The sequence below is a fragment of the Oncorhynchus tshawytscha genome, linkage group LG08 (assembly GCF_018296145.1).
Source record: "Oncorhynchus tshawytscha isolate Ot180627B linkage group LG08, Otsh_v2.0, whole genome shotgun sequence".
In the NCBI taxonomy this organism is placed as follows: Eukaryota; Metazoa; Chordata; class Actinopteri; order Salmoniformes; family Salmonidae; genus Oncorhynchus; species Oncorhynchus tshawytscha.
In genome coordinates this window covers 82,273,578-82,301,023 of record NC_056436.1, presented here as the reverse complement: position 1 = coordinate 82,301,023, position 27,446 = coordinate 82,273,578, and the positions used below count along the sequence as shown (strand labels likewise).

At 43.7% G+C, this 27,446-nt stretch overlaps 1 protein-coding gene across 1 annotated transcript in view; it reads left to right on the top strand.

The window, feature by feature from the left end:
- Positions 1 to 27,446, top strand: part of glra1 (glycine receptor, alpha 1) — a 117,013-nt gene that overhangs the window by 56,800 nt on the left and 32,767 nt on the right. Inside the window, exons 6-8 of the mRNA XM_042326078.1 lie at positions 3,602 to 3,825; positions 21,099 to 21,181; positions 21,726 to 21,863. Coding sequence (XP_042182012.1) covers positions 3,602 to 3,825; positions 21,099 to 21,181; positions 21,726 to 21,863 — 445 coding nt within the window. The remainder of the gene's footprint in view (positions 1 to 3,601; positions 3,826 to 21,098; positions 21,182 to 21,725; positions 21,864 to 27,446) is intronic.

Below are 27,446 nucleotides of genomic sequence, written 5' to 3'. Positions count from 1 at the left end.
GTAGTGTACTATGTAGGGTATAGGGTGGACTCTGGTCAACAATAGTGCACTATGTAGGGTATAGGGTGGGCTCTGGTCAAAAGTAGTGTATTATGTAGGGTATAGGGTGGGCTCTGGTCAAAAGTAGTGTACTATGTAGGGTATAGGGTGGACTCTGGTCAAAAATAGTGTACTGTGTAGGGTATAGGGTACCATTTGGGATGCATGCTGGCTCCTGGTCCACAAAAGGAACCTGAGGTCCTCTGTGGCCTACCACCGTCTAATTGTTTACCCGGCTTTAAAGCTACAACACCCAGGGGAAAAGCCAGAGGCTATTTAATTAGCTCTGCTAGCCTGAGTCCCAAAAGACAGGCTATTCTTTGACCATGGCTCAGGGGCTTTGGACAAAAGTAGTGCACTATGTAGGGAATAGGATGCGATTTGAGACTCATTCCTAGCCTGCTGCTCTTTCATTCTCTTTCTTCCGGAGGCTAGAGAGTGAACGCATAAATCCCAAAGTCCTGATGTTTGTTTGTTACAGGCAGTTGTTGGAGATGGTTGGGTGTTGCTCCATGCAGACCTAAGTCACATTAGACTACATAGCAAAAAAACAAAAAAAACAAAAAATTCAAATATGTCACAGTCAGGACTCAGAGAAGGAGTATATTTGGCTTTCGGCTAAAATTGTATTATGGATTGGGTGCTATGCTGTTGCCGTAAATCTGTTAGCTAAGAGAAATCACACCCAACATGTCTGAGAGAGTGAGTTCACCCATGGCTTCTGCTGCTGCTGCTGATGATGATGGAGGAATGTGTGAGACAACTCTATGCTTTCTAAATCCAACAGTATACTCTATGGTTCATAATCAGACTGTTGTAGCAGAGGTTGGGTTAGAGCCAGACTGAGACCTGCAGTGTTGTGTTGTTGGCTCTGGAGCTCCTGACCTGATCCTCTTTTCTCGTGTAGGAGACCCGTGTTTGAACCCAGTTGGTCACACTATGTTAAAACTTCTTCGGGATCAGTGTCCCTTCCATGGGACAGTGAGCTAACGTAGGCTAATGTGATTGGCATGAGGTTGAGCTAACGTAGGCTAATGTGATTAGCATGAGGTTGAGCTAACGTAGGCTAATGCGATTAGCATGAAGTTGAGCTAACGTAGGCTAATGCGATTAGCATGAGGTTGAGCTAACGTAGGCAGCATTTGGGCAGTCTTGATACAAAATATTGAACAGAAACGCAATAGTTCATTGGATCAGTCTAAAACTTTGCACATACACTTCTGCCATCTAGTGACCAAAATGTAAATTGCACCTGGGCTGGAATAATACATTATGGCCTTTATCTTGCATTTCAAAGATGATGGTACAAAGAAAATACAAAAGAATGGTTGTTTTTTTATTTGTATTATCTCTTACTAGATCTATTGTGTTGTATTCTACTACATTCCTTTCACATTTCCATAAACTCCAAAGTGTTTCCATTCAAATGGTACCAAGAATATGCATATCCTTGATCCAGGGCCTGAGCTACAGGAAGTTAGATTTGGGTAGGACATTTTAGGCAAAAATTGAAAAAAAGGGGCTAATCCTTATCACACACATTAAATATGTTTCCATTTGGTGGGATTTGACATTGATGACAATTTATTTTCTATCTTACTTGATATGACTTAAAATGTGTAGTTGTAAGGAGTTGATAGTAGCAAACAGTCAAATCAGTCATCACATAAGGTAGCTTTGACAGTCATAGAAATTGAATTACTCAATATGGCCGCCCATCCACCCATCACTGAACATTGACTTGAACAGGTGCTTCCCTTTAGGGTAATTATATTTCTATGTTGGCAGCAAACCAATTTGGCTATCCACATTGGAGAACCCTTTAAAGAACCCTTCTTGGCTTAAGTAGAACCCTTTTGTTTCACAGTAGAAGCCTTTTGTTTCACAGTAGAACCCTTTTGTTTCACAGTAGAACCCTTTTGTTTCACAGTAGAACCATTTTGGGTTCCATGTAGAACCCTTTCAGTCACTTCTCGTGAAAAACAGAAAATGTTTTGCCATAATGTGAAATTACCTAACTGCCCTGGGAGATAATTGTATGACAGCCTCCACTCTTATATTGTATCCTTTGTTGGGGGAATATTTTCATATTCCACCTGTGTGTTAAGAATCTAGATTACTGCTATTTTAAATAATGAAAAGGTCTATGAAGACCTCATTCTGTAATCACAGACAGACTAGACCTAATTTTGTGATCATAGTCAGACTAGACCTCATTCTGTAATCATAGTCAGACTAAACCTCATTCTGTAATCATAGTCAGACTAGACCTCATTCTGTAATCACAGACAGACTTAACCTCGTTCTGTAATCACAGACAGACTAGACCTAATTTTGTGATCATAGTCAGACTAGACCTCATTCTGTAATCATAGTCAGACTAAACCTCATTCTGTAATCATAGTCAGACTTAACCTCATTCTGTAATCATAGTCAGTGTTCCGTAAAAACTCAGTTTTATTTTCCAACAAAATTCCCATAATAACAAAACAGGTGTATCTGTGTGTTGTGAGATAATTTCTAGAAAATATATTTCTAATGTTGTGGCTGATTGCTATTGGAAAGGTCACCTGCTGTCATACCTCGCTACGTTACAGCCTCGTCTGTAGAATAATTGACCATTACGGTGGACTGTCGTGGCTAAAGGCCACGGCTCTATTGAAGGGCTATATGTGTTTTCTAAAGGACGCCATGAACCACCAGGACCGTTATTTAGCTCTGACCTTAAGAATGCTGCTACTGTTCAGATAGGCTTGATTTGCATAAACAATATACACATGGAAAGCCCAATAACGTCTAATATATAATCTTTAGTTTAACTAAGCTTTATTCAATACAAATGCATAGATTTTTCTTTTAGGTCGAAAGAATTGGAAACCAACTCAAATCAAATCAAATCTTATTTGTCACATACACGTACGTGGTTAGCAGATGTTAATGCGAGTGTAGCGAAATGCTTGTGCTTCTAGTTCCGACAATGCAGTAATAACCGACAAGTAATCTAACCGAACAATTCCACAACAACTACTTTATACACACAAGTGTAAAGGGATAAAGAATATGTTCATAAAGATATATGAATGAGTGATGGTACAGAACGGCATAGGCAAGATGCAGTAGATGGTAGAGAGTACAGTATATACATATGAGATGAGTAATGTAGGGTATGTAAACATTATATTAAGTGGCATTGTATAAAGTGGCTAGTGATACATTTTTCCATCATCTTTTGCATTATTAAAGTGGCTGGAGTTGAGTCAGTATGTTGGCAGCAGCCACTGTTAGTGGTGGTCGCAATTGTAAATGAGAACTTGTTCTCAACTTGCCTACCTGGTTAAATAAAGGTGAAATAAAAATAAATAAATAAACAGTCTGATGGCCTTGAAATCCCCATGTCAATCCTTTAACCCATAAATCAATTATTAAAGAAAACAAACAAGCAAACCAGCCAATCAATCAATCAAACCTCCGCCTGAGTCCTGGCTATACAATGCACTGACACACCTAAGTCTTTCTCTGACAATCTGATGCACTGATTGACATTTAACTGTTCTCTCCCCAGGACTACAGAGTGAATATCTTCCTGAGGCAGCAATGGAATGACCCCAGGCTGGCCTATAGTGAATACCCCGATGACTCTCTCGACCTGGACCCGTCTATGTTGGACTCGATCTGGAAACCTGATTTGTTCTTCGCCAACGAAAAAGGCGCCAATTTCCATGAGGTTACGACTGACAACAAACTACTAAGGATTTCAAAAAATGGGAACGTATTGTATAGTATTCGGTATGCTATTATTTTCTTGTTGTACCTTCCTCTTTTCTTGTTAGTTTCTCAGAATGTCTATCTGGTGCTAGACCTATAGCTGACAGATGAATGTATATCCGGTGCTAGACCTATAGCTGACAGATGAATGTCTATCCGGTGCTAGACCTATAGCTGACAGATGAATGTCTATCCGGTGCTAGACCTATAGCTGACAGATGAATGTATATCCGGTGCTAGACCTATAGCTGACAGATGAATGTATATCCGGTGCTAGACCTATAGCTGACAGATGAATGTCTATGTGCTAGACCTATAGCTGACAGATGAATGTCTATCCGGTGCTAGACCTATAGCTGACAGATGAATGCTAGACCTATAGCTGACAGACAAATGTCTGGTGCTAGACCTATAGCTGACAGATGAATGCTAGACCTATAGCTGACAGATTAATGTCTGGTGCTAGACCTATAGCTGACAGATGAATGTCTGGTGCTAGACCTATAGCTGACAGATGAATGTCTGGTGCTAGACCTATAGCTGACAGATGAATGTCTGGTGCTAGACCTATAGCTGACAGATGAATGTCTATCCGGTGCTAGACCTATAGCTGACAGATGAATGTCTGGTGCTAGACCTATAGCTGACAGATGAATGTCTATCGGTGCTAGACCTATAGCTGACAGATGAATGTCTATCGGTGCTAGACCTATAGCTGACAGATGAATGTCTATCCGGTGCTAGACCTATAGCTGACAGATGAATGTCTATCGGTGCTAGACCTATAGCTGACAGATGAATGTCTGTGCTAGACCTATAGCTGACAGATGAATGTCCGGTGCTAGACCTATAGCTGACAGATGAATGTCTGGTGCTAGACCTATAGCTGACAGATGAATGTCTATCCGGTGCTAGACCTATAGCTGACAGATGAATGTCTGGTGCTAGACCTATAGCTGACAGATGAATGTCTGGTGCTAGACCTATAGCTGACAGATGAATGTCTGGTGCTAGACCTATAGCTGACAGATGAATGTCTATCCGGTGCTAGACCTATAGCTGACAGATGAATGTCTATCCGGTGCTAGACCTATAGCTGACAGATGAATGTCTATCCGGTGCTAGACCTATAGCTGACAGATGAATGTCTATCCGGTGCTAGACCTATAGCTGACAGATGAATGTAGACCTATAGCTGACAGATGAATGTCTGGTGCTAGACCTATAGCTGACAGATGAATGTCTCCGGTGCTAGACCTATAGCTGACAGATGAATGTCTATCCGGTGCTAGACCTATAGCTGACAGATGAATGTCTATCCGGTGCTAGACCTATAGCTGACAGATGAATGTCTATCCGGTGCTAGACCTATAGCTGACAGATGAATGTCTCCGGTGCTAGACCTATAGCTGACAGATGAATGTCCGGTGCTAGACCTATAGCTGACAGATTAATGTCTGGTGCTAGACCTATAGCTGACAGATAAATGTCTATCTGGTGCTAGACCTATAGCTGACAGATGAATGTCTATCCGGTGCTAGACCTATAGCTGACAGATTAATGTCTGGTGCTAGACCTATAGCTGACAGATGAATGTCTATGGTGCTAGACCTATAGCTGACAGATGAATGTCTGGTGCTAGACCTATAGCTGACAGATAAATGTCTATCTGGTGCTAGACCTATAGCTGACAGATGAATGTCTGGTGCTAGACCTATAGCTGACAGATGAATGTGTATCCGGTGCTAGACCTATAGCTGACAGATGAATGTCTGGTGCTAGACCTATAGCTGACAGATGAATGTCTATCCGGTGCTAGACCTATAGCTGACAGATGAATGTCTATCCGGTGCTAGACCTATAGCTGACAGATGAATGTCTATCCGGTGCTAGACCTATAGCTGACAGATGAATGTCTGGTGCTAGACCTATAGCTGACAGATGAATGTCTGGTGCTAGACCTATAGCTGACAGATGAATGTCTGGTGCTAGACCTATAGCTGACAGATGAATGTCTATCCGGTGCTAGACCTATAGCTGACAGATGAATGTCTATCCGGTGCTAGACCTATAGCTGACAGATGAATGTCTATCCGGTGCTAGACCTATAGCTGACAGATTAATGTCTATCCGGTGCTAGACCTATAGCTGACAGATGAATGTCTATCCGGTGCTAGACCTATAGCTGACAGATGAATGTCTATCCGGTGCTAGACCTATAGCTGACAGATGAATGTCTATCTGGTGCTAGACCTATAGCTGACAGATGAATGTCTATCCGGTGCTAGACCTATAGCTGACAGATGAATGTCTGGTGCTAGACCTATAGCTGACAGATGAATGTCTGGTGCTAGACCTATAGCTGACAGATGAATGTCTGGTGCTAGACCTATAGCTGACAGATGAATGTCTGGTGCTAGACCTATAGCTGACAGATGAATGTCTGGTGCTAGACCTATAGCTGACAGATGAATGTCTATCCGGTGCTAGACCTATAGCTGACAGATGAATGTCTATCCGGTGCTAGACCTATAGCTGACATGAATAGAATAGCTGACAGATGAATGTCTGGTGCTAGACCTATATCTGACAGATAATGTCTGTTGCTAGACCTATAGGTGACAGATAAATGTCTATCTGGTGCTAGACCTATGGCTGACAGATGAATGTGTATCCGGTGCTAGACCTATAGCTGACAGATTAATGTCTGGTGCTAGACCTATAGCTGACAGATGATTGTCTATCCGGTGCTAGACCTATAGCTGACAGATGAATGTCTGGTGCTAGACCTATAGCTGACAGATGAATGTCTGGTGCTAGACCTATAGCTGACAGATGAATGTCTGGTGCTAGACATATAGCTGACAGATGAATGTCGATCCAGTGCTAGACCTATAGCTGACAGATGAATGTCTGGTGCTAGACCTATAGCTGACAGATGAATGTCTGGTGCTAGACCTATAGCTGACAGATGAATGTCTGGTGCTAGACCTATAGCTGACAGATGAATGTCTATCCGGTGCTAGACCTATAGCTGACAGATGAATGTCTATCCGGTGCTAGACCTATAGCTGACAGATGAATGTCTATCCGGTGCTAGACCTATAGCTGACAGATTAATGTCTATCCGGTGCTAGACCTATAGCTGACAGATGAATGTCTATCCGGTGCTAGACCTATAGCTGACAGATGAATGTCTCGGTGCTAGACCTATAGCTGACAGATGAATGTCTATCCGGTGCTAGACCTATAGCTGACAGATGAATGTCTGGTGCTAGACCTATCTGACAGATGAATGTCTGGTGCTAGACCTATAGCTGACAGATGAATGTCTGGTGCTAGACCTATAGCTGACAGATGAATGTCTATCTGGTGCTAGACCTATAGCTGACAGATGAATGTCTATCCGGTGCTAGACCTATAGCTGACAGATGAGAATGTCTGGTGCTAGACCTATAGCTGACAGATGAATGTCTGGTGCGAGACATATAGCTGACAGATGAATGTCTATCCGGTGCTAGACCTATAGCTGACAGATGAATGTCTGGTGCTAGACCTATAGCTGACAGATGAGAATGTCTGGTGCTAGACCTATAGCTGACAGATGAATTTCTGGTGCTAGACATATAGCTGACAGATGAATGTCGATCCGGTGCTAGACCTATAGCTGACAGATGAATGTCTGGTGCTAGACCTATAGCTGACAGATGAATGTCTGGTGCTAGACCTATAGCTGACAGATGAATGTCTATCCGGTACTAGACCTATAGCTGACAGATGAATGTCTATCCGGTGCTAGACCTATAGCTGACAGATGAATGTCTATCCGGTGCTAGACCTATAGCTGACAGATTAATGTCTATCCGGTGCTAGACCTATAGCTGACAGATGAATGTCTATCCGGTGCTAGACCTATAGCTGACAGGTGAATGTCTATCCGGTGCTAGACCTATAGCTGACAGATGAATGTCTATCCGGTGCTAGACCTGTAGCTGACAGATGAATGTCTATCCGGTGCTAGACCTATAGCTGACATATGAATGTCTGGTGCTAGACCTATAGCTGACAGATGAATGTCTGGTGCTAGACCTATAGCTGACAGATGAGAATGTCTGGTGCTAGACATATAGCTGACAGATGAATGTCGATCCGGTGCTAGACCTATAGCTGACAGATGAATGTCTGGTGCTAGACCTATAGCTGACAGATGAATGTCTGGTGCTAGACCTATAGCTGACAGATGAATGTCTATCCGGTGCTAGACCTATAGCTGACAGATGAATGTCTGGTGCTAGACCTATAGCTGACAGATGAATGTGTATCCGGTGCTAGACCTATAGCTGACAGATTAATGTCTGGTGCTAGACCTATAGCTGACAGATGAATGTCTATCCGGTGCTAGACCTATAGCTGACAGATGAATGTCTATCCGGTGCTAGACCTATAGCTGACAGATGAATGTATATCCGGTGCTAGACCTATAGCTGACAGATGAATGTCTATCCGGTGCTAGACCTATAGCTGACAGATTCATGTCTATCCGGTGCATGGCCTATAGCTGACAGATTCATGTATATCCGGTGCTAGACCTATAGCTGACAGATGAATGTCTATCCGGTGCTAGACCTATAGCTGACAGATGAGAATGTCTGGTGCTAGACCTATAGCTGACAGATGAATGTCTGGTGCTAGACATATAGCTGACAGATGAATGTCTATCCGGTGCTAGACCTATAGCTGACAGATGAATGTCTGGTGCTAGACCTATAGCTGACAGATAAATGTCTATCTGGTGCTAGGCCTATGGCTGACAGATGAATGTCTGGTGCTAGACCTATGGCTGACAGATGAATGTGTATCCGGTGCTAGACCTATAGCTGACAGATTAATGTCTGGTGCTAGACCTATAGCTGACAGATGAATGTCTATCCGGTGCTAGACCTATAGCTGACAGATGAATGTCTATCCGGTGCTAGACCTATAGCTGACAGATGAATGTCTATCCGGTGCTAGACCTATAGCTGACAGATGAATGTCTGGTGCTAGACCTATAGCTGACAGATGAATGTCTGGTGCTAGACCTATAGCTGACAGATGAATGTCTGGTGCTAGACCTATAGCTGACAGATAAATGTCTATCCGGTGCTAGACCTATAGCTGACAGATGAATGTCTATCCGGTGCTAGACCTATAGCTGACAGATGAATGTCTATCCGGTGCTAGACCTATAGCTGACAGATAATGTCTATCCGGTGCTAGACCTATAGCTGACAGATGAATGTCTATCCGGTGCTAGACCTATAGCTGACAGGTGAATGTCTATCCGGTGCTAGACCTATAGCTGACAGATGAATGTCTATCCGGTGCTAGACCTATAGCTGACAGATGAATGTCTATCCGGTGCTAGACCTATAGCTGACAGATGAATGTCTGGTGCTAGACCTATAGCTGACAGATTAATGTCTATCCGGTGCTAGACCTATAGCTGACAGATGAATGTCTGGTGCTAGACCTATAGCTGACAGATGAATGTCTGGTGCTAGACCTATAGCTGACAGATGAATGTCTATCCGGTGCTAGACCTATAGCTGACAGATGAATGTCTATCCGGTGCTAGACCTATAGCTGACAGATGAATGTCTATCCGGTGCTAGACCTATAGCTGACAGATGAATGTCTGGTGATAGACCTATAGCTGACAGATGAATGTCTGGTGCTAGACCTATATCTGACAGATTAATGTCTGGTGCTAGACCTATAGGTGACAGATAAATGTCTATCTGGTGCTAGACCTATGGCTGACAGATGAATGTGTATCCGGTGCTAGACCTATAGCTGACAGATTAATGTCTGGTGCTAGACCTATAGCTGACAGATGATTGTCTATCTGGTGCTAGACCTATAGCTGACAGATGAATGTCTGGTGCTAGACCTATAGCTGACAGATGAGAATGTCTGGTGCTAGACCTATAGCTGACAGATGAATGTCTGGTGCTAGACATATAGCTGACAGATGAATGTCGATCCAGTGCTAGACCTATAGCTGACAGATGAATGTCTGGTGCTAGACCTATAGCTGACAAATGAATGTCTGGTGCTAGACCTATAGCTGACAGATGAATGTCTGGTGCTAGACCTATAGCTGACAGATGAATGTCTATCCGGTGCTAGACCTATAGCTGACAGATTCATGTCTATCCGGTGCATGGCCTATAGCTGACAGATTCATGTATATCCGGTGCTAGACCTATAGCTGACAGATTAATGTCTATCCGGTGCTAGACCTATAGCTGACAGATGAATGTCTATCCGGTGCTAGACCTATAGCTGACAGATGAATGTCTATCCGGTGCTAGACCTATAGCTGACAGATGAATGTCTATCCGGTGCTAGACCAATAGCTGACAGATGAATGTCTGGTGCTAGACCTATCTCTGACAGATGAATGTCTGGTGCTAGACCTATAGCTGACAGATGAATGTCTGGTGCTAGACCTATAGCTGACAGATGAATGTCTGGTGCTAGACCTATAGCTGACAGATGAATGTCTATCTGGTGCTAGACCTATAGCTGACAGATGGATGTCTATACGGTGCTAGACCTATAGCTGACAGATGAGAATGTCTGGTGCTACACCTATAGCTGACAGATGAATGTCTGGTGCTAGACATATAGCTGACAGATGAATGTCTATCCGGTGCTAGACCTATAGCTGACAGATGAATGTCTGGTGCTAGACCTATAGCTGACAGATGAGAATGTCTGGTGCTAGACCTATAGCTGACAGATGAATGTCTGGTGCTAGACATATAGCTGACAGATGAATGTCTATCCAGTGCTAGACCTATAGCTGACAGATGAATGTCTGGTGCTAGACCTATAGCTGACAGATGAATGTCTGGTGCTAGACCTATAACTGACAGATGAATGTCTATCCGGTGCTAGACCTATAGCTGACAGATGAATGTCTATCCGGTGCTAGACCTATAGCTGACAGATTAATGTCTATCCGGTGCTAGACCTATAGCTGACAGATTAATGTCTATCCGGTGCTAGACCTATAGCTGACAGATGAATGTCTATCCGGTGCTAGACCTATAGCTGACAGATGAATGTCTATCCGGTGCTAGACCTATAGCTGACAGATGAATGTCTATCCGGTGCTAGACCTATAGCTGACAGATGAATGTCTGGTGCTAGACCTATAGCTGACAGATGAGAATGTCTGGTGCTAGACCTATAGCTGACAGATGAATGTCTGGTGCTAGACATATAGCTGACAGATGAATGTCGATCCGGTGCTAGACCTATAGCTGACAGATGAATGTCTGGTGCTAGACCTATAGCTGACAGATGAATGTCTGGTGCTAGACCTATAGCTGACAGATGAATGTCTATCCGGTACTAGACCTATAGCTGACAGATGAATGTCTATCCGGTGCTAGACCTATAGCTGACAGATGAATGTGTATCCGGTGCTAGACCTATAGCTGACAGATTAATGTCTGGTGCTAGACCTATAGCTGACAGATGAATGTCTGGTGCTAGACCTATAGCTGACAAATGAATGTCTGGTGCTAGACCTATAGCTGACAGATGAATGTCTGGTGCTAGACCTATAGCTGACAGATGAATGTCTATCCGGTGCTAGACCTATAGCTGACAGATTCATGTCTATCCGGTGCATGGCCTATAGCTGACAGATTCATGTATATCCGGTGCTAGACCTATAGCTGACAGATGAATGTCTATCCGGTGCTAGACCTATAGCTGACAGATGAGAATGTCTGGTGCTAGACCTATAGCTGACAGATGAATGTCTGGTGCTAGACATATAGCTGACAGATGAATGTCTATCCGGTGCTAGACCTATAGCTGACAGATGAATGTCTGGTGCTAGACCTATAGCTGACAGATAAATGTCTATCTGGTGCTAGCCTATGGCTGACAGATGAATGTCTGGTGCTAGACCTATAGCTGACAGATGAATGTGTATCCGGTGCTAGACCTATAGCTGACAGATTAATGTCTGGTGCTAGACCTATAGCTGACAGATGAATGTCTATCCGGTGCTAGACCTATAGCTGACAGATGAATGTCTATCCGGTGCTAGACCTATAGCTGACAGATGAATGTCTATCCGGTGCTAGACCTATAGCTGACAGATGAATGTCTGGTGCTAGACCTATAGCTGACAGATGAATGTCTGGTGCTAGACCTATAGCTGACAGATGAATGTCTATGGTGCTAGACCTATAGCTGACAGATGAATGTCTATCCGGTGCTAGACCTATAGCTGACAGATGAATGTCTATCCGGTGCTAGACCTATAGCTGACAGATGAATGTCTATCCGGTGCTAGACCTATAGCTGACAGATGAATGTCTATCCGGTGCTAGACCTATAGCTGACAGGTGAATGTCTATCCGGTGCTAGACCTATAGCTGACAGATGAATGTCTATCCGGTGCTAGACCTATAGCTGACAGATGAATGTCTATCCGGTGCTAGACCTATAGCTGACAGATGAATGTCTGGTGCTAGACCTATAGCTGACAGATTAATGTCTCCGGTGCTAGACCTATAGCTGACAGATGAATGTCTGGTGCTAGACCTATAGCTGACAGATGAGAATGTCTGGTGCTAGACCTATAGCTGACAGATGAATGTCTGGTGCTAGACCTATAGCTGACAGATGAATGTCTATCCGGTGCTAGACCTATAGCTGACAGATGAATGTCTATCCGGTGCTAGACCTATAGCTGACATATGAATGTCTGGTGCTAGACCTATAGCTGACAGATGAATGTCTGGTGCTAGACCTATATCTGACAGATTAATGTCTGTTGCTAGACCTATAGCTGACAGATTAATGTCTGGTGCTAGACCTATAGCTGACAGATGATTGTCTATCTGGTGCTAGACCTATAGCTGACAGATGAATGTCTGGTGCTAGACCTATAGCTGACAGATGAATGTCTGGTGCTAGACCTATAGCTGACAGATGAATGTCTGGTGCTAGACCTATAGCTGACAGATGAGAATGTCTGGTGCTAAACCTATAGCTGACAGATGAATGTCTGGTGCTAGACATATAGCTGACAGATGAATGTCTATCCAGTGCTAGACCTATAGCTGACAGATGAATGTCTGGTGCTAGACCTATAGCTGACAGATGAATGTCTGGTGCTAGACCTATAGCTGACAGATGAATGTCTGGTGCTAGACCTATAGCTGACAGATGAATGTCTATCCGGTGCTAGACCTATAGCTGACAGATGAATGTCTATCCGGTGCTAGACCTATAGCTGACAGATGAATGTCTATCCGGTGCTAGACCTATAGCTGACAGATTAATGTCTATCCGGTGCTAGACCTATAGCTGACAGATGAATGTCTATCCGGTGCTAGACCTATAGCTGACAGATGAATGTCTATCCGGTGCTAGACCTATAGCTGACAGATGAATGTCTATCCGGTGCTAGACCAATAGCTGACAGATGAATGTCTGGTGCTAGACCTATCTCTGACAGATGAATGTCTGGTGCTAGACCTATAGCTGACAGATGAATGTCTGGTGCTAGACCTATAGCTGACAGATGAATGTCTATCTGGTGCTAGACCTATAGCTGACAGATGAATGTCTATCCGGTGCTAGACCTATAGCTGACAGATGAGAATGTCTGGTGCTAGACCTATAGCTGACAGATGAATGTCTGGTGCTAGACCTATAGCTGACAGATGAATGTCTATCCGGTGCTAGACCTATAGCTGACAGATGAATGTCTGGTGCTAGACCTATAGCTGACAGATGAATGTCTGGTGCTAGACCTATAGCTGACAGATGAATGTCTGTGCTAGACCTATAGCTGACAGATGAATGTCTGGTGCTAGACCTATAGCTGACAGATGAATGTCTGGTGCTAGACCTATAGCTGACAGATGAATGTCTATCGGTGCTAGACCTATAGCTGACAGATGAATGTCTATAGCTGACAGATGAATGTCGGTGCTAGACCTATAGCTGACAGATGAATGTCTATCCGGTGCTAGACCTATAGCTGACAGATTAATGTCTATCCGGTGCTAGACCTATAGCTGACAGATGAATGTCTATCCGGTGCTAGACCTATAGCTGACAGATGAATGTCTATCCGGTGCTAGACCTATAGCTGACAGATGAATGTCTATCCGGTGCTAGACCTATAGCTGACAGATGAATGTCTGGTGCTAGACCTATAGCTGACAGATGAATGTCTGGTGCTAGACCTATAGCTGACAGATGAATGTCTGGTGCTAGACCTATAGCTGACAGATGAATGTCTATCCGGTGCTAGACCTATAGCTGACAGATGAATGTCTATCCGGTGCTAGACCTATAGCTGACAGATGAATGTCTATCCGGTGCTAGACCTATAGCTGACAGATGAATGTCTATCCGGTGCTAGACCTATAGCTGACAGATGAATGTCTATCCGGTGCTAGACCTATAGCTGACAGATGAATGTCTATCTGGTGCTAGACCTATAGCTGACAGATGAATGTCTATCTGGTGCTAGACCTATAGCTGACAGATGAATGTCTATCCGGTGCTAGACCTATAGCTGACAGATGAATGTCTGGTGCTAGACCTATGGCTGACAGATGAATGTGTATCCGGTGCTAGACCTATAGCTGACAGATGAATGTCTGGTGCTAGACCTATAGCTGACAGATGAATGTCTGGTGCTAGACCTATAGCTGACAGATGAATGTCTGGTGCTAGACCTATAGCTGACAGATGAATGTCTATCTGGTGCTAGACCTATAGCTGACAGATGAATGTCTGGTGCTAGACCTATAGCTGACAGATGAATGTCTATCCGGTGCTAGACCTATAGCTGACAGATGAATGTCTGGTGCTAGACCTATAGCTGACAGATGAATGTCTATCCGGTGCTAGACCTATAGCTGACAGATGAATGTCTATCCGGTGCTAGACCTATAGCTGACAGATGAATGTCTATCCGGTGCTAGACCTATAGCTGACAGATGAATGTCTGGTGCTAGACCTATAGCTGACAGATGAATGTCTGGTGCTAGACCTATAGCTGACAGATGAATGTCTGGTGCTAGACCTATAGCTGACAGATAAATGTCTATCCGGTGCTAGACCTATAGCTGACAGATGAATGTCTATCCGGTGCTAGACCTATAGCTGACAGATGAATGTCTACCTATAGCCGGTGCTAGACCTATAGCTGACAGATGAATGTCTATCCGGTGCTAGACCTATAGCTGACAGATGAATGTCTATCCGGTGCTAGACCTATAGCTGACAGATGAATGTCTATCCGGTGCTAGACCTATAGCTGACAGATGAATGTCTATCCGGTGCTAGACCTATAGCTGACAGATGAATGTCTATCCGGTGCTAGACCTATAGCTGACAGATGAATGTCTGGTGCTAGACCTATAGCTGACAGATGAATGTCTATCCGGTGCTAGACCTATAGCTGACAGATGAATGTCTGGTGCTAGACCTATAGCTGACAGATGAATGTCTGGTGCTAGACCTATAGCTGACAGATGAATGTCTATCCGGTGCTAGACCTATAGCTGACAGATGAATGTCTATCCGGTGCTAGACCTATAGCTGACAGATGAATGTCTGGTGCTAGACCTATAGCTGACAGATGAATGTCTGGTGCTAGACCTATAGCTGACAGATGAATGTCTGGTGCTAGACCTATAGCTGACAGATGAATGTCTGGTGCTAGACCTATAGCTGACAGATAAATGTCTATCTGGTGCTAGGCCTATAGCTGACAGATGAATGTCTGGTGCTAGACCTATGGCTGACAGATGAATATCCGGTGCTGACCAGCTGACAGAATGTCTGGTGCTAGACCTATAGCTGACAGATGAATGTCTATCCGGTGCTAGACCTATAGCTGACAGATGAATGTCTATCCGGTGCTAGACCTATAGCTGACAGATGAATGTCTATCCGGTGCTAGACCTATAGCTGACAGATGAATGTCTGGTGCTAGACCTATAGCTGACAGATGAATGTCTGGTGCTAGACCTATAGCTGACAGATGAATGTCTGGTGCTAGACCTATAGCTGACAGATAAATGTCTATCCGGTGCTAGACCTATAGCTGACAGATGAATGTCTATCCGGTGCTAGACCTATAGCTGACAGATGAATGTCTATCCGGTGCTAGACCTATAGCTGACAGATGAATGTCTATCCGGTGCTAGACCTATAGCTGACAGATGAATGTCTATCCGGTGCTAGACCTATAGCTGACAGATGAATGTCTATCCGGTGCTAGACCTATAGCTGACAGATGAATGTCTATCCGGTGCTAGACCTATAGCTGACAGATGAATGTCTATCCGGTGCTAGACCTATAGCTGACAGATGAATGTCTGGTGCTAGACCTATAGCTGACAGATGAATGTCTATCCGGTGCTAGACCTATAGCTGACAGATGAATGTCTGGTGCTAGACCTATAGCTGACAGATGAATGTCTGGTGCTAGACCTATAGCTGACAGATGAATGTCTATCCGGTGCTAGACCTATAGCTGACAGATGAATGTCTATCCGGTGCTAGACCTATAGCTGACAGATGAATGTCTGGTGCTAGACCTATAGCTGACAGATGAATGTCTGGTGCTAGACCTATATCTGACAGATTAATGTCTGTTGCTAGACCTATAGTGACAGATAAATGTCTATCTGGTGCTAGACCTATGGCTGACAGATGAATGTGTATCCGGTGCTAGACCTATAGCTGACAGATGAATGTCTGGTGCTAGACCTATAGCTGACAGATGATTGTCTATCCGGTGCTAGACCTATAGCTGACAGATGAATGTCTGGTGCTAGACCTATAGCTGACAGATGAATGTCTGGTGCTAGACCTATAGCTGACAGATGAATGTCTATCCGGTGCTAGACCTATAGCTGACAGATGAATGTCTATCCGGTGCTAGACCTATAGCTGACAGATGAATGTCTATCCGGTGCTAGACCTATAGCTGACAGATGAATGTCTATCCGGTGCTAGACCTATAGCTGACAGATGAATGTCTATCCGGTGCTAGACCTATAGCTGACAGATGAATGTCTATCCGGTGCTAGACCTATAGCTGACAGATGAATGTCTATCCGGTGCTAGACCTATAGCTGACAGATGAATGTCTGGTGCTAGACCTATAGCTGACAGATGAATGTCTATCCGGTGCTAGACCTATAGCTGACAGATGAATGTCTGGTGCTAGACCTATAGCTGACAGATGAATGTCTGGTGCTAGACCTATAGCTGACAGATGAATGTCTGGTGCTAGACCTATAGCTGACAGATGAATGTCTATCCGGTGCTAGACCTATAGCTGACAGATGAATGTCTACCTGGTGCTAGACCTATGGCTGACAGATGAATGTGTATCTGGTGCTAGACCTATAGCTGACAGATTAATGTCTGGTGCTAGACCTATAGCTGACAGATGAATGTCTGGTGCTATACATATAGCTGACAGATGAATGTCTGGTGCTAGACCTATAGCTGACAGATAAATGTCTATCTGGTGCTAGGCCTATGGCTGACAGATGAATGTCTGGTGCTAGACCTATGGCTGACAGATGAATGTCTATCCGGTGCTAGACCTATAGCTGACAGATTAATGTCTGGTGCTAGACCTATAGCTGACAGATGAATGTCTATCCGGTGCTAGACCTATAGCTGACAGATGAATGTCTATCCGGTGCTAGACCTATAGCTGACAGATGAATGTCTATCCGGTGCTAGACCTATAGCTGACAGATGAATGTCTATCCGGTGCTAGACCTATAGCTGACAGATGAATGTCTATCCGGTGCTAGACCTATAGCTGACAGATTAATGTCTATCCGGTGCATGGCCTATAGCTGACAGATTCATGTCTATCCGGTGCTAGACCTATAGCTGACAGATGAATGTATATCCGGTGCTAGACCTATAGCTGACAGATTAATGTCTATCCGGTGCTAGACCTATAGCTGACAGATTCATGTCTATCCGGTGCTAGACCTATAGCTGACAGATTAATGTCTATCTGGTGCTAGACCTATAGCTGACAGATTAATGTCTATCCGGTGCTAGACCTATAGCTGACAGATGAATGTCTATCCGGTGCTAGACCTATAGCTGACAGATTAATGTCTATCCGGTGCTAGACCTATAGCTGACAGATTAATGTCTATCCGGTGCTAGACCTATAGCTGACAGATGAATGTCTATCCGGTGCTAGACCTATAGCTGACAGATGAATGTCTATCCGGTGCTAGACCTATAGCTGACAGATTAATGTCTATCCGGTGCTAGACCTATAGCTGACAGATGAATGTCTATCTGGTGCTAGACCTATAGCTGACAGATGAATGTCTATCCGGTGCTAGACCTATAGCTGACAGATGAATGTCTATCCGGTGCTAGACCTATAGCTGACAGATGAATGTCTATCCGGTGCTAGACCTATAGCTGACAGATGAATGTCTATTCGGTGCTAGACCTATAGCTGACAGATGAATGTCTATCCGGTGCTAGACCTATAGCTGACAGATTAATGTCTATCTGGTGCTAGACCTATAGCTGACAGATTAATGTCTATCCGGTGCTAGACCTATAGCTGACAGATGAATGTCTATCCGGTGCTAGACCTATAGCTGACAGATGAATGTCTATCCGGTGCTAGACCTATGGCTGACAGATTATATTGCTTACGGTGGAAACAAAACAGATATTAACATCCACATAACAACAAAAGTGATCGACTTTAAATGCAAGCATTTTTGCAATGTATTTGATCTGTTATCAAGCCTAGTATTCAACCCTTGGACAGACAGAGAGGAATTGGATCCTTATAAACAGCCATGGGAAGGCATTGAGAAGAGGCCTTCTCGTATCTTACCTTGACACCATCAAATGAACCCATTAGATCTCTTTGAGCTCACCTGACCCCTCGTTAAAGAGAACCTGCCTCAGTGTCTTAGATCTCACCTGACTCCGCGTTAGAGAGAACCTGCCTCAGTGTCTTAGATCTCACCTGACTCCGCGTTAAAGAGAACCTGCCTCAGTGTATTTGATTCTCACCTGACCCCTCGTTAAAGAGAACCTGCCTCAGTGTCTTTGATTCTCACCTGACCCCTCGTTAAAGAGAACCTGCCTCAGTGTATTTGATTCTCACCTGACCCCTCGTTAAAGAGAACCTGTCTCAGTGTCTTTTCTGATTGAAAAAAAATAATCCTTATAAATAACCTTTGTCGCGTAATGGTGATGATGTTACACTGCGGTATAAGTAAACTATGAAAGCAATGCAACCAATAGACCTGCTCCTCTCCTACCTACATGTATCTCAAGATATAAGTAACAGCAGTCGTCTAGGTTGAAGCATGAATGGCTGCCTCTTCTATAGATGTTTTTCTATACTCGCGGTATGAACAGTAACATGGAGATGCAGCCAGTCTGTTTGGGGATGAGGTTCACGTGCACGGCAAGCAGGAAGGTGTTTGGGGATGAGGTTCACGTGCACGGCAAGCAGGAAGGTGTTTGGGGATGAGGTTCACGTGCACGGCAAGCAGGAAGGTGTTTGGGGATGAGGTTCACGTGCACGGCAAGCAGGAAGGTGTTTGGGGATGAGGTTCACGTGCATGGCAAGCAGGAAGGTGTTTGGGGATGAGGTTCACGTGCACGGCAAGTAGGAAGGTGTTTGGGGATGAGGTTCACGTGCACGGCAAGCAGGAAGGTGTTTGGGGATGAGGTTCACGTGCACGGCAAACAGGAAGGTGTTTGGGGATGAGGTTCACGTGCACGGCAAGCAGGAAGGTGTTTGGGGATGAGGTTCACGTGCACGGCAAGCAGGAAGGTGTTTGGGGATGAGGTTCACGTGCACGGCAAGCAGGAAGGTGTTTGGGGATGAGGTTCACGTGCACGGCAAGCAGGAAGGTGTTTGGCATGAGGGGAAGAATGCCTGAGATGTGTATTGTAACCTTTTAGATTACAAGGCATCATGACAGGAAATATAGCCGCAGTTAGAACAATATGTTACCCTGCCTCTCCTCCTGTAATGCTGTGCTAGTGGTTTATAACAATATGTTACCCTGCTTCTCCTCCTGTAATGCTGTGCTAGTGGTTTATAACAATATGTTACCCTGCTTCTCCTCCTGTAATGCTGTGCTAGTGGTTTATAACAATATGTTACCCTGCTTCTCCTCCTGTAATGCTGTGCTAGTGGTTTATAACAATATGTTACCCTGCTTCTCCTCCTGTAATGCTGTGCTAGTGGTTTAGAACAATATGTTACCCTGCTTCTCCTCCTGTAATGCTGTGCTAGTGGTTTAGAACAATATGTTTGCTTCTCCTCCTGTAATGCTGTGCTAGTGGTTTAGAACAATATGTTACCCCTTCCTGTAATGCTGTGCTAGTGGTTTAGAACAATATGTTACCCTGCTTCTCCTCCTGTAATGCTGTGCTAGTGGTTTATAACAGTATGTTACCCTGCTTCTCCTCCTGTAATGCTGTGCTAGTGGTTTATAACAGTATGTTACCCTGCTTCTCCTCCTGTAATGCTGTGCTAGTGGTTTAGAACAATATGTTACCCTGTCTATTCCATTCATTATATTCTATTAATTTCCATTCTTCCATTCTATTCTATTCCATTCTATTATATAAAAAAATATATATATATTCTATTCCATTATATGCTATTCTATTCCATTTTTCCATTCAATTCTATTCCATTCTTCCATTCAATTCTGTTCCATTATATTATACTTAATTCCATTCCATTCTATTCCATTCAATTCTATTCCATTATATTATACTTAATTCCATTCCATTCTATTCCATTCAATTATATTCCATTATATTATACTTAATTCCATTCCATTCTATTCCATTCAATTCTATTCCATTCATTCCATTCTATTCCATTCTATTCCATTCAATTCTATTCCATTATATTATACTTATATTCTATTATATTCAGGTCCATTCCATTCTATTCTATTACATTCCATTACATTCCTATTACATTCCATTACTTTCTATTCCATTATATTCTATTGTATTCCATTGTATTCCATTCCATTGTATTATATTTCATTATATGCTATTCCATTCTACTCCATTCCATTCTATTCTATTCCATTCCATTCTATGTAAACGTGTTAACAAAATAACGCTGATCCTGGCCTGTCTGTTCTGCTCTTTCCTGTTTTGTGCTGTTCTGTTTTGTTCTGTTGTGTTCTATTCTATGTGACCAGAATAACACTGGTCCTGGCCTGTCCCATGGACTTGAAGAACTTCCCAATGGACGTACAGACCTGTATCATGCAGCTGGAGAGTTGTGAGTATTCCATTATCCTTTAGGAACACAGTTATCACACACACACACACACACACACAGGTAGGGTAGAGGGAAAGTATTTATTTTGTGTTAGTGTGATGGATGTGTCTCTGGTCTGGAGGACAGTATGATGAAAGGCCCAGTGATTTACACAGGCCCCTCCAGCAGCAGAGTGCAGATACAGGGAAGGGACAGGGAGGGAGTCAGGGGGGGACCAACCTCCTCCAACCTGCTCTAACCAGCCAACACCGGCTTGTCCCTCCCCACCTCCTCTCTTTGGAAATGATGGCATTGTCTTTTTTCTTGACTCATTGTTCTCAGGTGTGAAGAATGAAAACAACATGTATTTCTTCTGTATGAACACTGTGGAGCTACGGTAGAGTTGGTTGATCAAGGCATTTAAACCTTCATCATACCACATTGTCAATAATGATGTTTTTTTTTTCTCTCTTACGAACAGCTTGAATGTACTGTGATACTGTGGTAGTAAGACTGTAGTAATACTCTGGTAATAATGATCTTGTTTCAAACTGCTCCCATCCAGTCGGCTATACGATGAATGATCTCATATTTGAGTGGGATGAGAAGGGAGCCGTGCAGGTCGCAGACGGGCTGACGTTACCTCAGTTTATACTGAAAGAGGAGAAAGACCTGCGATACTGTACCAAGCACTACAACACAGGTAGGTTTGTCTCTCATCACCTCTCTGGCTAACTCTTCCTCATACGCTCTTTTTTAAGGGGGTTTATACATTGAGCTAAACTCTCTTTCTCTATGTTGGTCTTTTGTTGAATGTCTGTGAACAACGTAACATAGACATTACAGGGTACGTTGTTAGGACACATAATGCTGGAACACAGAGTGGGAGAAAGAAGGGGGGGAAGGACCGAAACCAATCAGAGCTTTGTCCCAAAATGGCCCCTTTATTCACTGAAAACCATCTGGCCACTCAACCTCATCAATCTCACATTGTTACACTCCAGATGCAACAGAAGAAAACAGAGACTGAAGAGCGGTCTAGATGGAATCTAAACAGAGATGGGAGACCAGTCTAGATGGAAACTAAACAGAGATAGGAGACCAGTCTAGATGGAATCTAAACAGAGATGGGAGACCAGTCTAGATGGAATCTAAACAGAGACTGAAGGCCAGTCTAGATGGAATCTAAACAAAGACTGAAGGCCAGTCTAGATGGAATCTAAACAGAGATAGAGGAGACCAGTCTAGATGGAATCTAAACAGAGATGGGAGACCAGTCTAGATGGAATCTAAACAGAGACAGTCTACAATAATTTAAACAGAGACTAAAGGCCAGTCTAGATGGAATCTAAACAGAGATTGGAGACCAGTCTAGATGGAATCTAAACAGAGATGGGAGACCAGTCTAGATGGAATCTAAACAGAGACTGAAGGCCAGTCTAGATGGAATCTAAACAGAGACTGAAGGCCAGTCTAGATGGAATCTAAACAGAGACTAAACAGAGACTGGAGGCCAGTCTAGATGGAATATGAACATAGACTGAAGGCCAGTCTAGATGGAATCTAAACAGAGACTAAATAGAGACTGGAGGCCAGTCTAGATGGAATATGAACATAGACTGAAGGCCAGTCTAGATGGAATCTAAACAGAGACTGACTTCCAGTCTACAATAATTTAAACAGAGACTAAAGGCCAGTCTAGATGGAATCTAAACAGAGACTAAAAAGAGACTGGAGGCCAGCGTAGATATAATATAAATATAGACTGAATGGAAGTGTCTAGATGGAATCTTAACAGAGATGGGAGACCAGTCTAGATGGAATCTAAACAGAGACTAAAAGCCATTCTAGATGGAATCTAAACAGAGACTGAAGGCCAGTCTAGATGGAATCTAAACAGAGACTGACTTCCAGTCTACAATAATTTAAACAGAGACTAAAGGCCAGTCTAGATGGAATCTAAACAGAGACTGGAGGCCAGTCTAAATGGAATCTAAACAGAGACTGGAGGCCAGTCTAGATGGAATCTAAACAGAGACTAAATAGAGACTGAAGGCCAGTCTAGGTGGAATCTAAACAGAGTCTGGAGGCCAGTCTAGATGGAATCTAAAGACAGACTGGAGGCCAGTCTAGATGGAATCTAAACAGAGACTGAATTCCAGTCTAGATGGAATCTAAACAGAGACTGGAGGCCAGTCTAGATGGAATCTAAACAGAGACTGAATTCCAGTCTAGATGGAATCTAAACAGAGACTGGAGGCCAGTCTAGATGGAATCTAAACAGAGACTGGAGGCCAGTCTAGATGGAATCTAAACAGAGACTGAAGGCCAGTCTAGATGGAATCTAAACAGAGACTGAAGGCCAGTCTAGATGGAATCTAAATAGAGACTAAAGGCCAGTCTAGATGGAATCTAAACAGAGACTGAAGGCCAGTCTAGATGGAATCTAAATAGAGACTAAAGGCCAGTCTAGATGGAATCTAAACAGAGACCGATGGTCAGTCTAGAATAATCTAAAATAGAATAGAGAGTGAGGAAAACAACAAAGGATAAAATAAAGATATGATTTGATATAATATGATTTGATATGATTTGATAATATATGATTTGATTGTATATGATTTGATATGATATGATCAAATCAAATTTATTTATATAGCCCTTCGTACATCAGCTGATATCTCAAAGTGCTGTACAGAAACCCAGCCTAAAACCCCAAACAGCAAGCAATGCAGGTGTAGAAGCACGGTGGCTAGGAAAAACTCCCTAGAAAGGCCAAAACCTAGGAAGAAACCTAGAGAGGAACCAGGCTATGTGGGGTGGCCAGTCCTCTTCTGGCTGTGCCGGGTGGAGATTATAACAGAACATGGCCAAGATGTTCAAATGTTCATAAATGACCAGCATGGTCGTATAATAATAAGGCAGAACAGTTGAAACTGGAGCAGCAGCACGGTCAGATGGACTGGGGACAGCAAGGAGTCATCATGTCAGGTAGTCCTGGGGCATGGTCCTAGGGCTCAGGTCCTCCGAGAGAGAGAAAAAAAGAGAGAATTAGAGAGAGCATATGTGGGGTGGCCAGTCCTCTTCTGGCTGTGCCGGGTGGAGATTATAACAGAACATGGCCAAGATGTTCAAATGTTCATAAATGATCAGCATGTTCGAATAATAAGAAGGCAGAACAGTTGAAACTGGAGCAGCAGCACGGCCAGGTGGACTGGGGACAGCAAGGAGTCAACATGTCAGGTAATCCTGGGGCATGGTCCTAGGGCTCAGGTCCTCCGAGAGAGAGAAGGAGAGAATTAGAGAACGCACACTTAGATTCACACAGGACACCGAATAGGACAGGAGAAGTACTCCAGATATAACAAACTGACCCTAGCCCCCGACACATAAACTACTGCAGCATAAATACTGGAGGCTGAGACAGGAGGGGTCAGGAGACACTGTGGACCCATCCGAGGACACCCCGGACAGGGCCAAACAGGAAGGATATAACCCCACCCACTTTGCCAAAGCACAGCCCCCACACCACTAGAGGGATATCTTCAACCACCAACCTACCATCCTGAGACAGGGCCGAGTATAGCCCACAAAGATCTCCGCCATGGCACAACCCAAGGGGGGGCGCCAACCTAGACAGGATGACCACATCAGTGAATCAACCCACTCAGGTGACGCACCCCTTCCAGGGACGGCATGAGAGAGCCCCAGTAAGCCAATGACTCAGCCCCTGTAATAGAGTTAGAGGCAGAGAATCCCAGTGGAAAGAGGGGAACCGGCCAGGCAGAGACAGCAAGGGCGGTTCGTTGCTCCAGAGCCTTTCCGTTCACCTTCCCACTCCTGGGCCAGACTACACTCAATCATATGACCCACTGAAGAGATGAGTCTTCAGTAAAGACTTAAAGGTTGAGACTGAGTTTGCGTCTCTGACATGGGTAGGCAGACCGTTCCATAAAAATGGAGCTCTATAGGAGAAAGCCCTGCCTCCAGCTGTTTGCTTAGAAATTCTAGGGACAATTAGGAGGCCTGCATCTTGTGACCGTAGCGTACGTGTAGGTATGTACGGCAGGACCAAATCAGAGAGATAGGTAGGAGCAAGCCCATGTAATGCTTTGTAGGTTAGCAGTAAAACCTTGAAATCAGCCCTTGCTTTGACAGGAAGCCAGTGTAGAGAGGCTAGCACTGGAGTAATATGATCAAATTTTTTGGTCAGGATTCTAGCAGCCGTATTTAGCACCAACTGAAGTTTATTTAGTGCTTTATCCGGGTAGCCGGAAAGTAGAGCATTGCAGTAGTCTAACCTAGAAGTGACAAAAGCATGGATTAATTTTTCTGCATCATTTTTGGACAGAAAGTTTCTGATTTTTGCAATGTTACGTAGATGGAAAAAAGCTGTCCTTGAAATGGTCTTGATATGTTCTTCAAAAGAGAGATCAGGGTCCAGAGTAATGCAGAGGTCCTTCACAGTTTTATTTGAGATGACTGTACAACCATTAAGATTAATTGTCAGATTCAACAGAAGATCTCTTTGTTTCTTGGGACCTAGAACAAGCATCTCTGTTTTGTCTGAGTTTAAAAGTAGAAAGTTTGCAGCCATCCACTTCCTTATGTCTGAAACACATGCTTCTAGCAAGGGCAATTTTGGGGCTTCACCATGTTTCATTGAAATGTACAGCTGTGTGTCATCCGCATAGCAGTGAAAGTTAACATTATGTTTTCGAATAACATCCCCAAGGGGTAAAATATATAGTGAAAACAATAGTGGTCCTAAAACGGAACCTTGAGGAACACCGAAATTTACAGTTGATTTGTCAGAGGACAAACCATTCACAGAGACAAACTGATATCTTTCCGACAGATAAGATCTAAACCAGGCCAGAACTTGTCCGTGTAGACCAATTTGGGTTTCCAATCTCTCCAGAAGAATGTGGTGATCGATGGTATCAAAAGCAGCACTAAGGTCTAGGAGCACGAGGACAGATGCAGAGCCTCGGTCCGATGCCATTCAAATGTCATTTACCACCTTCACAAGTGCCGTCTCAGTGCTATGATGGGGTTTAAAACCAGACTGAAGCATTTCGTATACATTGTTTGTCTTCAGGAAGGCAGTAAGTTGCTGCGCAACAGCCTTTTCTAAAATTTTTGAGAGGAATGGAAGATTCGATATAGGCCGATAGTTTTTTATATTTTCTGGATCAAGGTTTGGCTTTTTCAAGAGAGGCATTATTACTGCCACTTTTAGTGAGTTTGGTACACATCCGGTGGATAGAGAGCCGTTTATTATGTTCAACATAGGAGGGCCAAGCACAGGAAGCAGCTCTTTCAGTAGTTTAGTTGGAATAGGGTCCAGTATGCAGCTTGAAGGTTTCGAGGCCATGATTATTTTCATCATTGTGTCAAGAGATATATTACTAAAACACTTGAGCGTCTCTCTTGATCCTAGGTCCTGGGAGAGTTGTGCAGACTCAGGACAACTGAGCTTTGAAGGAATACGCAGATTTAAAGAGGAGTCCGTAATTTGCTTTCTAATAATCATAATCTTTTCCTCAAAGAAGTTCATGAATTTATCACTGCTAAAGTGAAAGTCATCCTCTCTTGGGGAATGCTGCTTTTTAGTTAGCTTTGCGACAGTATCAAAAAGGAATTTCGGATTGTTCTTATTTTCCTTAAATAAGTTTGAAAAATAGGATGATCGAGCAGCAGTAAGGGCTCTTCGGTACTGCACGGTACTGTCTTTCCAAGCTAGTCGGAAGACTTCCAGTTTGGTGTGGCGCCATTTCCGTTCCAATTTTCTGGAAGCTTGCTTCAGAGCTCGGGTATTTTCTGTGTACCAGGGAGCTAGTTTCTTATGAGAAATGTTTTTAGTTTTTAGGGGTGCAACTGCATCTAGGGTATTGCGCAAGGTTAAATTGAGTTCCTCAGTTAGGTGGTTAACTGATTTTTGTCCTCTGGCGTCCTTGGGTAGACAGAGGGAATCTGGAAGGACATCAAGGAATCTTTGTGTAGTCTGTGAATTTATAGCACGACTTTTGATGTTCCTTGGTTGGGGTCTGAGCAGATTATTTGTTGCAATTGCAAACGTAATAAAATGGTGGTCCGATAGTCCAGGATTATGAGGAAAACATTAAGATCCACAACATTTATTCCATGGGACAGGTCCAGCGTATGACTGTGACAGTGAGTGGGTCCAGAGACATGTTGGACAAAACCCACTGAGTCGATGATGGCTCCGAAAGCCTTTTGGAGTGGGTCTGTGGACTTTTCCATGTGAATATTAAAGTCACCA